The sequence below is a fragment of the Fulmarus glacialis genome, unplaced genomic scaffold (genome assembly GCF_000690835.1).
Source record: "Fulmarus glacialis isolate BGI_N327 unplaced genomic scaffold, ASM69083v1 scaffold936, whole genome shotgun sequence".
Classification (NCBI taxonomy): Eukaryota; Metazoa; Chordata; class Aves; order Procellariiformes; family Procellariidae; genus Fulmarus; species Fulmarus glacialis.
The window spans coordinates 1,283-12,611 of record NW_009219800.1 but is presented as its reverse complement, the minus strand read 5'-3'; the positions used below and the strand labels follow the sequence as shown (position 1 = coordinate 12,611).

Below are 11,329 nucleotides of genomic sequence, written 5' to 3'. Positions count from 1 at the left end.
GCCGTGTGGCTGCAACTCCGCAGTGGCCCAGGAGGTGAGAAGACATAGCTTGTAGACAGCTGTAGCCCTGTGTCCTTGGACCTGCCTTTGCAGCCAGTGCGTCACAACCTCTCACTCCAGTCTTTCTGTCCCCCTGTGCTGCGCAGACCCTCAACTGCGTGAACCCCGAGAATGAGAACGCCCCAGAGATCCCTGTCAAGGTGCTGAACTGCGACACCATCACACAGGTGAAAGAGAAGCTGCTGGACGCCGTCTACAAGGGGGTGCCCTATTCCCAGCGACCCAAAGCCGGAGACATGGACCTGGGTAAGAGAGAGGCCAAGCTCTTCCCTGTGGGGAGCAGGGATGTGACCAAGAGCAGAAGTGCCAAAAAAAACCTGTTCAAGGCAGGAAAATCCCTATCTTCTACAGGAGAGGGGACCGGGCAGGACCAGAGCATTTGTGCTTGTCCAGTCCGCTTTTGCTGTGCTGGTGGCACTGACTCTATGTGGGGACACCTGTCATGAGAGCGTGGGTCCTGCCAGTAGAGAGGATGGATAGAGGAGCCTCCTCGCCTCTGGCTGTGGTCTGGTTTGCAGGCTTGAGGTGGCTGAGGTCCAAGGAGGCCAGCAATAGTTAAGAACAGTGTTAATAGTCCTGTTCTTAAAGGAGGGGCAGGAGAATGAAGAGGAGAGGAGCGAAGGAAACGGTCACCAGGGTCAAATCAATGCTGTCTTTCCTTGAGTACTGAGAAACAGCTTTTGCCCAACACCATATTGACAGTCATTAGTCCTGGGGTTCAAAAGGTGGTAGGAGGCTTCTTCTGTTGATGCCCAGACTGTGCTCCTACCCTCGCTTTGGCTTTGTGCTCCAAGCTCCCCACTAACCATGAGCCCTTCTCCCTCATGGGGACAGAGTGGCGGCAGGGCAGGATGGCCCGGATCATACTGCAGGATGAAGATGTCACCACGAAGATCGACAATGACTGGAAGAGGCTAAACACCCTGGCCCACTACCAGGTAAGGCTGTCCATGGTGGAGAGCACTGAGCAGTTACCAGCTGCTTTGAGCTTGAGCATCTCTTTTCCCTGCTCAGCTTGGTCAGGGCCTGGGCTCAGCTCTATAGACCGTGCTGCTCATGCAGGGGCATGGCCAGGAGGTCTGCAGTCACTTTCCTGCCTGGGCCCCACATTTATGGTCCTTTTGTTCAAGGAAGCACTAAGCGGGGCATCTCCAGGACTCATAGAGGCTGTTTCCTGCTCTGACCTTTGCCATTTTCATGCCAAGGTTTCTGCTGTGTTCCTGTTCTGACCCATTCCCCCGAGCTGTCGTGGAGGTAGATATGTAGGTCTCCTTTGCTGGAGATGGATGTCCCAGGGGTGGGGTGCAGCGTAGCTTCATCCCTCCCAGGCTGGTTACTCCCTGCTGTGGGGCTGCTCCTCCTGTGCCTCTCTGGTATCGCAACCTGCTCACACCATCTCTGCCCTCAGGTGACAGACGGCTCCTCGGTAGCCCTGGTGCCCAAGCAGAACTCAGCGTACAACATCTCCAACTCCTCCACCTTCACCAAGTCCCTCAGCAGATACGGTGAGCGTGCAGGGGCATCCTCCATTGTGCTGGCAGGGGAGGCAGCACCGGGCTGGGCTTGCAGACCAAGGCACAGGGCAGGTGATTGTAACTGTGGCTCACGTGAACAAGGTCCTCCAAACCCCCAGATCTCCTGAACCATGCTGTCTATTCTGGTGTTGGAGAGGGAGCAGATGCCCTCAGAGGCATCTCTCTTTGCAACGTGTTAGACTCAGGGGAGAAAGACAGTGTCAGACGGCTGCTGCTAAGGGATCCCTTCCCTTTTATTCCCCTGAAACCCAATTAAAATAGGCACAGGGGCACTTTGCACTTAAATGAGCAGAGTTGAGGACTGCAGCAAACATGCTGGCAAGTGTACTTCAGCCTTGGTTTGGAAGGGAATAGCGTGGTCAGCTCAGACTGACACAGGGGGCACCTGCGTGCTGGGAGCAGGACAGACCTCTGCAAAACCCTTCCACGATGATCCCAGAAACCCTTCCACGATGATCTTGGCTCCTGTACATCAGCCAGGCTTGAATGTAGCCTGGCAGTCTGTGAGGGCGGTCCCAGCAGAGCTCCCAATCCATGGTGACTGCAGAGGCGGGATCCCAAAGCTCCTGTTTCATGGCCGTGATGTGCCCTGAAGCCACAGTGGAGGGAAGGGGGATGGAGGGGCTGGCGGTGAGGCGGAGGTGGGCAGGGTGCGAGCGTCCCCCTCTGCTCGGTGCTTGCAGAGAGCATGCTGCGGACAGCCAGCAGCCCCGACAGCCTGCGCTCGCGGACCCCCATGATCACCCCCGACCTGGAGAGCGGCACCAAGCTCTGGCACCTGGTGAAAAACCACGACCACATGGACCAGCGGGAGGGCGACCGGGGCAGCAAGATGGTTTCCGAAATCTACTTGACCCGCCTGTTAGCCACCAAGGTATGGCCCGGAGACGCAGAGCTGCTGGAGGTGATGTTTTTGTGTGAATATCCCTCGAGTGGATTTTCCTATTTGCTTTTTGCACTCTTTGGTGTTTTTACTGTTCCGTGTATCCTTGAGCGGCTGCTGGACTGCAAAGTAGAGATGCCCTGGGGCAGGCGCCTCATTCCCTTTGGTGTTTGGGATAAAGCTACAAAATCAGTGATGTAGGAAGGGTAATTACCTGGGGCGTTTGGTGTCGCAGCAGGTTCCCCTTCCCTCAGCACATACAAAACCTTCTCTAGTGCCGAGCGGGAGCTGTGTGTCTGAGATGTCCCTAGAGAGGAGCAGAGGGCTGTGCTGAAGATGCTGGCTCAGGATTGCAAAGACTGGGCTCAGCCATCTCCCCTGTGACTTGGCTCCCTGCCTCGTGGGACAAGGGCTTGTTCAGCGATGTCTGTCATCAGGTCTTGGGTACCTTAATGGAACCCAAAAAAGACCATGATATGACATACATTCACTTGGGTTTTGCTGTATATGGTGTTTTTATTTGTATGCTTTTAGCATGCCAGATCATGCAGTGAAGGAGATACTTCATCACCGCAGTGTCTGTTTCCCAGTATAAACCACTGAGAACCAGTAGGGTTCCACAGACTGTACTGTGCTTCTCTTCCAGGTGGTAGGAATAGAAGTGAAATTGGTTTAAAGGCCGACCTTTAGTTAAAGGCTGATCTCTCTCCTGGCGCTGGGTGTTGCTGAGTGGGCCTTGTCTCTTTCTCCTCCTCAGGGCACCCTGCAGAAATTCGTGGATGACCTCTTTGAGACTATCTTCAGCACAGCCCATCGTGGGAGCGCGCTGCCCCTCGCCATCAAATACATGTTTGATTTCCTGGATGAACAAGCTGATAAGCATCAGATCAATGATTACGATGTCAGACACACCTGGAAGAGTAACTGGTAATGGAGAGGGGCAGTGGGACGGGGGGGCTAACGATATCACAGCTAACGATACTTCCAACCGCTCCCACAGGGAGCAGAAATATGTCCCTGGAAATGATCCAGGACAAGAGAGGCCCATATCTCTGTATTTCGGGTGTGGGTAAATCCCTTGCATGCCTTCCTGCGGCAGAAAAAATCCCAGGAATGCAATGCTCCCTCAGCCCTTCCATCCCCAAATCCCGGGCACCACGCTCCCCCTCACGGCTGGAGTTGGCCGAGGACCGCAGCGGCTCTGTTCCCATCTCACCTTGAGCAAAGGCAGCTCGGCCTTCTCCATCCTCCGGGCTCCTCCGGAGATGCCAGCCCCAATTCTCATCTTGACTGTCCTAAAGGCGTTTCCACCCTCTTTCCTGTCGCTCAGCCGAGCGTGTCCTAACAAAGTCCGTGTAAAGCTGTGTATGCATCCTCCATAAGCTCACCTGCAGAGCCAGCCCATCGGCTCTGCTAATTGCTCCCTGAAAAGCAGGGCGGGGCGGCTGATGAGACCTCCGTAAGTGCCGTGCTGGGGCCGGGGCTCCAGCAGGCGTTGGCTCCTGCTCCGCAGCCCCCCTCAGCATTTTTCTTTTCTGCTGCCTCACTGATTTCATCTCTCTGATCTTGCCGTTACTGGAGACGGGTACGTACATTCCCATGTCTGGCATTTGTTAAATGGCAGCCAAATTGCTTTTGTATAGTTCAGTAACTGTTGGCAATTAGCAGGGCAGGAAAAGAAACATTTTTAAATGGAGATGTGAGAGCGCGGAAGTGCTTGGAACTGATTTATAACTTGGCTTTCTATATTAAAAGAAGGAGTGAAAGGCAAGGGAGGAAAAAAAAAGCCCCGCTCCGCAGGGGCTGGGCATGCAGGCTCCTGCATACTAATGCCTGTGCTTATCTCTGGGCACTAATTCGATGTGTGGAGCTAATTTCTTGAGGCCATTCCCTTCACAAATGAAATATGTACATGCACCCAGTACCCTCATTAGGAAAGTCCTGGGGAATGAAGTGTGTTTTGTCTAAGATAAAAGCATTCACTGGGTGTTGGTGCTGAGGGATGACAGAGCGGAGAGGCTTTCTGATGGGGGGAGACCCTGAGATGCTCCTGGGAGAGGAGAGGGGCAGCAGGGTTGGGAAATGGAGCCATGAAGAGTGGCACCTGTGTCAGCTCGCAGCAAACATCCAGTCGGTGGCTGGCCAGGAGACCCACTGCCTCTACAGCTGGGAGCTTTATTTCCAGCATCTGAGGCTGCCTAAATTCTCCTCTGGTGTTAAATGTGCTAATGAGTCTCTTGAGGAGTCCAGTTAATCCCCTCCTCCAACACGAGAGATGAAATGCCACACGGCACTGCAGACAGGCTTATTGATGTGAGAGAAGGGGACCGTGCCTGGTTTGACCCATGGGCTCAGCAAGGGCTCTCCAGTACGAGTGGATCCTTGGAGAAACCGCAGATCTGCGCTGCCCTGGTTTGCCTTTGGAGATATTGGCAGCGCTGAGGAATTTCTCCACAGAGAGCTGTGGCTATGTGGGGGTGGGCAGAGGAGGTGGTATTGCAATGGGGCAGAGGGGAACAGCCGTTTACCCCAGGTTGTTTGCATTCCTGGGGCGCTGGGAAAAGCATCCTGCCCAATTCTGGGTCATGGGGAGCTCCTCCTCCGCAACTGGAGATGGGTGTGCGCTGGCTGCCATGTAGAGGCCGGTCCAGGTGTTGACTCCTGTTTCCTTCTTCCCTCAGTCTACCTCTACGTTTTTGGGTGAATGTGATTAAGAACCCCCAGTTTGTGTTCGACATTCACAAGAACAGTATTACTGATGCCTGCCTATCCGTGGTGGCTCAGACATTCATGGACTCCTGCTCAACTTCTGAGCACAAGCTAGGAAAAGACTCTCCCTCCAACAAACTACTGTACGCCAAGGACATCCCCAACTACAAGAGCTGGGTAGAGAGGTGAGTAGACCTGGCAATAGCTCCTTGTGTCACCTGGAGGACTTACAGTGGACATACGCGGGTGTGGGGACTTAGGTCGTTGGGAGGACTCCTCTTGGCAGCTGTCTGAAGAGGGATCATATTAACGCTTGCAGAAGGTGATCCTCTCGTTTGGAAGATGATGCTTTCTCATGATTGTCTCCTGGAATGAGTTTGAAAATGACTGTTTGACAAAGCAACCTCTGCTTTTAGGTTGTCTGATGTTTTCTGTTGTAAAAACTTGGTCTGTGCTAGGGAATTGCTAACACCTCCCTTGATTGCTTTTGAAGAGCAGTGAGAAGTCAGCCTTGGACTAGAGAAGTGCCTTTTTTGTACCATGACAATACACGCAAGTTTTGCTGAGATGGTTGAAAATTACCATTTCCCATCTCTCATCCATTGTACATCTCACCTGGGATCCTGATGAGAGCACATGCTCTGAGGCAGTGCTCGGGCTGCTGTCGCTGTGCCGAGGAGCAGGGAGAGGAGCAGGTCCCCTGACTCCTTCCGACACCCTCCACCTTCACTGTTAGCTGATGAGAGACATCCTTCTGTCCCGCTGAATTAATGCAGTGTTAAAGGTTCAGGGTTTGAATGTTACTGATTGCAAATTGATGCGCTCAGGCATAATGCTGTGTTTAGCTTTATCCTTTTGGGAGAGAAACCTAGGAGATGTCCTCCAAAGCCCTCCAAATAGAGCTAGTGTTAAAATGTTGCTGTCTTGTGAAGTGGGACTTCATGAAGCTTAAAAAATGGCAGATTTCAGGTTGCTGATGCAACTTTCCCCTTGTGCTGATATGCTGTGCTATAGATCATGCTCTTTTTTTTTTTTTTTTTTTAACTGAGGACCCTTCCCTTTTTCAGCATCTAGACTGGATACAGAATGAACCAAATGAAAGATGTCCAGGCAACAATAAGCGTCGTATCCTCTAGTTTGCAAGCATGGGACTTTGTAGCCTAAATCATCCTTTGGATACTCGCTTGTACACAGTTATTTTTGTTGCCCTGGTGCTTTGCAGGCAGGTACAAAGACAAGCTTCTTCCCTCGAGGAAGATAGGGCTTGGATCAGAAGAAAAGGTGCCCCTGAAATATGATGGCTGAGATGAGAGATGAGCTGCATTGTAATAGGCGAAAGTTCTTTGTGGGGGGCTGGAGGGGGCTTTGGAGTGGGGTCCCGTAGGAACATCACAGACTTCATAAGGTGAATTTCTCTGACCTTGCCATCTCTATGACAAAAATATTCAGCTCTGCGTGTGCCCAGAGGAAAAAAAAGGTATAAAACCATTCCAGAGTTAAACATTGGTCTAGACATGCTGTGTCCCTGGGGAAGAGGTGGGAGATCTCACCGGTGACAGTTGTTCCTGCCGTCGCTTACTGCCCGTATGGTCCCAGAGGCAGCCGAGCAGGGGGCAGAGCTGCCCTGTGCAGGGTGCGACTGCGTCTCCTACTGCTCCTCTGCTGCAGGGATTTACGGCGTAATCAGCATTTCTGGCTTTTGTCACAAAGCTTTGCAGAGGCAGGATGGGAGCGATGCGTGGGCGGCTGAGTGGGACTGCTAGTCCCAACAGTAGGTCTGTCTGCCGCCTCGGTTCAGGCACCAGCTGAAAAAAGGGCATCCTGCCAGTCTGAGGCAGGAATAGCATGGTAAAGAGCTTGGGAGGTGGGGAGCCTGGGGAAACCCAAGGGGACGGCTGCCGGCATCATGGCTGTGGTAGGTGTCCTCTGGAAATGGTAGGTGTGACTGGGATCCTGGTCCACACGAGCTACGCACACTTGTATTGAAAAATGATAGTTTCCTGCCATCCTCTGTGTCATGATAAAACCTGGCATGTAAAACTGCTGCACATTATCTGGACATCTTCTTGTGGCAGCCACAAAAGCTTTCTCCTTCAGCAGGTCTCCCTTGTACGTTCATCTCCCACGAGTCCCTTCCCACAGGGGCCTTCACCTACGGGGTTAAAGGGTGGCCAGGATGATGTCTATGGGTTTTCTTTGCTAATCAAAGCTGGCCGGAACTGAGAAGGTTGGGCATATTGTCCCTAATATTACTCAGCACAGGTAGAAGTAATGTCAGCTTTAGGAGACGTCACTCTGGGGGTGATCTCTCTAGCAGCGTAGCAGATCTCTTGATGCCTGGTTTAGTCCGAGGTCCTCACCTCAGATCACTGCAATCTTGGCAGCATCCAGGAAATCTCTCGCATCACTTTCTGGGTGTGAATGAGCCTCCTTATAAAAACTGCTCAAGTATTTTATCACTAGCTGAGTTCAGTGCCGTGGGATGGAGTGGATCCTCGTATTCATCTCCTCGAGTGGTCTGGCTGCCATCTGCTCCTATCCAAGTGCTTCAGCCATGTGTTCCATCTCAGCGTTGGGCTGATGATGCTAATGATGCTAATCGCTGTACCAGAAACTTCACTGAGTGAGGAGTCATGAGGAGTAAAGCAAACCTGGGAGAGACTGGCACACTGTATTTCCAGGTGGTGGGAGCGGCCAGGCTCGTTTGCTGTGGGTAGGGTTTCTTTTTTAATAGAGGCCTGTGGACACAACCCTGGTTTTCAAAAGGACCTCAGCGGCCAGTCCATTGGTGCGTCTGCTTGGTGTAACCCTCCTGCTGCAATGGGACGCTGCGGCTTTGATCTCCCTGGGTTTTGATGAGTATCCTATTGGATATTCTGTTTTTCCACTAAAATTCTGGACCATATAAGCTGTGTCTGGGTTTCCCTGTATTTGCTGAGCACATCAGTGAGGCAGCTATGGGATAGGGCTGCAAATCTTAAGGTGTCCTAGGAAATGTAAGGTAGTATTCTGCTGGTAGCAACCATCAGAGAAGCACAAGGAAGGCAGGAAAGCACCAAGTCATTTGACCCAGGCATGCCCTAAGACATCAGCTACTTCCTCTGCTGCCCAGGATCCTTTGAGTTCACAGACGTGTCTGCAGAACCTCAGTTTTCACTGAAAACGAAAGCTCCTCGTAGCTTTTTGGTGAGCGGTAACTTCTGAGCATGGCCAGCGGCAGTCGTAGGCTGTGTTGGATGCCTGTTGCTGAGGAAGACGTGACCACGCAGGCGTGTATCACTGCAAGGGCTGGCTGTGACCTTGTCTCGTGTTCACGCACCAAGTATTTAATTGAACGCAAAGGGGCATCACTGGCTTTAGTGACACGGTGACCTTAGGAGAATGGTAGCAAAGCCTTACGTGTTGCTGCAGGTATGGAAGGTTCTGGTGGATGCGGTTTGGTGGCAAAACATGCCAATGGGATGGGAAGGAGGAAAAATGTGTGGTTTAGGAGAGGGTGGGAAATCCCTCAGAGCAGCGGCTCCTGGTTTCCCAGCTTGGTGAGCTGGGCTGGGCTGGGCACACTGCTCCATCGGGAGCATGTTCCTAACGATGCTGACCGCTCCACAGAGTGCTCAGAGACCTCGTGATGAGCAGCAGCGTTATAACGGGTGATCGTGGTATGTCACCGCTCGGAGGCAAGATGCTCTTCACCTTGCCTCTCCCGTGGCTGTTCTCAGTGAGCGTTGCGGTGGGGACCCTGCCCTTCTGTCTGTCCCTATTTCTGACCCTCTCTTCTGTTTCTCCCTTGCAGATATTATGCAGATATAGCTAAAATGCCAGCGATCAGTGACCAGGACATGAGCGCGTACCTGGCGGAGCAGTCACGGTTACACCTCAGCCAGTTCAACAGTATGAGCGCGCTGCATGAGATCTACTCCTACATCACCAAGTACAAGGACGAGGTAAGACGCGGCGATGGGGAGTCAAGCCTGGGCTGCGAGCTGTGTCTGTTTGCCAGCGTTTCTGCAGTCCGCTGCTTTTTCCTATAGAAAAACACCCTGAGAAATGCGAGAGAGCAACGTAGTCTGTGTCTGTGCTTGGGCTGGCGGGGAAGGAAAGGTTTGGAAGGCGCGGAGCCAGGCGCTGGTGTAGGCAGGGCTTCGTTCCCCATATTTTCTGCAGTGAGTAATGTGAGAAACACCTGGTTTTCTACACATTTGGCACCTGAGTTCCACGGGACTGCAGAGTTTGCGGTGTTACCTCTGTGTGCCTCTCCTATCTGCCGCCACCGGCCCGGTGCCGGGGCAGTACCAACGCCGTGTGATTGTACAGGCGGCGTCTGGCTCCGCTCCCCGGGGATGCTAGAGTATGTGGTGGCCTCTTCAGTGCTTGCTTTGTAAACATCAGTAAGAATGGTTAAAAACCCCTCTGTTGTAATTTACACAAATTAACTTCGTAAAGCACCGCTCAAATCCACACCCCACATCTCTTTATTAAAGCAATAAAATATGTAACTACAGTAAAATATGGATCTATACATATAACATTATAGTATAGGTTTTATTGTCCCAATAAAGGGGATTGACGACTGTGCTTGGACAGTGGCTTATTTAGGTGACAGAGTGCCAGAACATCTCCTCGCTCAGAGGGAGCCGGGAGAGCCGGCCTCTCACCCCGCAGAGGGAGGAATCGGGGTCCCCGTCATACCCTGCAGCAATCCCCAGTGCCAATTTGAGGTGTGAATTTAGGGAGTCCATGGGCAGGTTGTAGCAGACCTGGCCCCTGGGTCTAAGGTCAGCGCTGGGACTGTAGTGGCCAAAATCCTTGTGGAGCTGGGTGCTTTGCAGGCGTGAGGAGGAGGAGGGCCTGGCTTGCCTACAGGGATGGGAGGAAACCCTGGTGCTTGGGAAGGTGCGGCGCGGTGGTCACCGTGCAGCTGGTGGCCGTGTACTGATGACCATGCTGGTGGGACCTCTGTGCCACTCCCCAGATGACTTGGGATGGCACACCCAGGAGGCCTCCATAGCTCTGTGTGATGAGTTGGCCATAGGGTTGTACAGTTCGTACAACAGCTCTGTGGCTACCACGAGAGTGGAAGAGGAGCATTCTGGAGGATCTAGAACTGCTGTGGGGCAGCCGTCATCCCTCAGCCACCATCAAGTGCTCGCTTCCTCCAGGCTAAAAGTCCCCCAAGCCTTAAATAAATCCTCCAAGCCCTGGGCAAGAGCAGGGAGGGGACCGTGTGGCATTAATGAGCTGCTCTTTAGGGGCACAGGTCCTCTTCTTGCCCACTAACGATAGCCTGACATCTGTTGAGTGTCTTGCTGTCGCCCACTCTCCGAGCATCACAAGTGTGTTCACAGCTCTTAGGAACTTCTTTTATTATTTGTAATGGGATTAATAAATCGCAGCTGTTCCCTTTGTTTGTTTTCATTCATTAAGCACAATTACATGCAGCCCGATTGCACCCTCTTTGATGCAAAATGGGAGAGAATAATTTTTCCTGTTGTTCAGTGCAATAATATGCTGTCATTGGCTGTGAATGAAAATCATAATTAATTTTCATTTGGGTACTTGCATCTTGGTAATCAGTGGTCCTGGCTCCTTACAGCAGGTGACAAACCTGGGTCTCTTTCTACGCTCGGCACAGGTTTCCTTTGACTGCATCGTTTCCGTAAGGCTGAGATAAAAGAGGAGCAAATAAATGCAGGGGCAGGTTGTGAATCTTTCGACACCTCAGCATCCCAGGATACACAGCTGTCTTATGGCGGGCGGGGGGAATAGGCTCCTCTTCCACTTCTCAGACCAATCTCATTTGGTTGCAGCTCAGCCACCTTTCAGGCATGGGGGGTTTTGATTTCTGCATGAGTGTTATTATAGTTATTTTATTCCGCATGTAGCGTGACGGCCGACAGTGGCTGCGGAGATGGATGGCGGGGGAGTGTCCCCGGCAGCAGGTTTTGTGGTAGAATCTATGAGCTCTTGCGAGTCCAGCTGCAGCCCAGCATCGTTGCTGCCAGGGGAGGTAAATCAGATGTGCCTGGCTCTCGCTGGTGAATTTTCCCCTCCTCGGGACCTGATGTCGGTGTCGCGATGCAGCTTTCCCCTTTCCTTTGGGAAGAGATTCTCTATCGGGCATCTCTTACTGCACCAGAAGCCA

At 52.4% G+C, this 11,329-nt stretch overlaps 1 protein-coding gene across 1 annotated transcript in view; it reads left to right on the top strand.

The window, feature by feature from the left end:
• The window catches only part of LOC104078731 (plexin-A1-like), a gene marked incomplete at both ends in the record, with an annotated part of 43,184 nt that extends 34,053 nt beyond the window's left edge, over positions 1 to 9,131 (top strand). Inside the window, 7 exon segments of the mRNA XM_009580486.1 lie at positions 147 to 306; positions 895 to 998; positions 1,469 to 1,565; positions 2,279 to 2,469; positions 3,236 to 3,405; positions 5,160 to 5,372; positions 8,981 to 9,131. Of these exon segments, the coding sequence (XP_009578781.1) occupies positions 147 to 306; positions 895 to 998; positions 1,469 to 1,565; positions 2,279 to 2,469; positions 3,236 to 3,405; positions 5,160 to 5,372; positions 8,981 to 9,131 (1,086 nt within the window).
• Between the last annotated feature and the right edge of the window lie 2,198 nt (positions 9,132 to 11,329).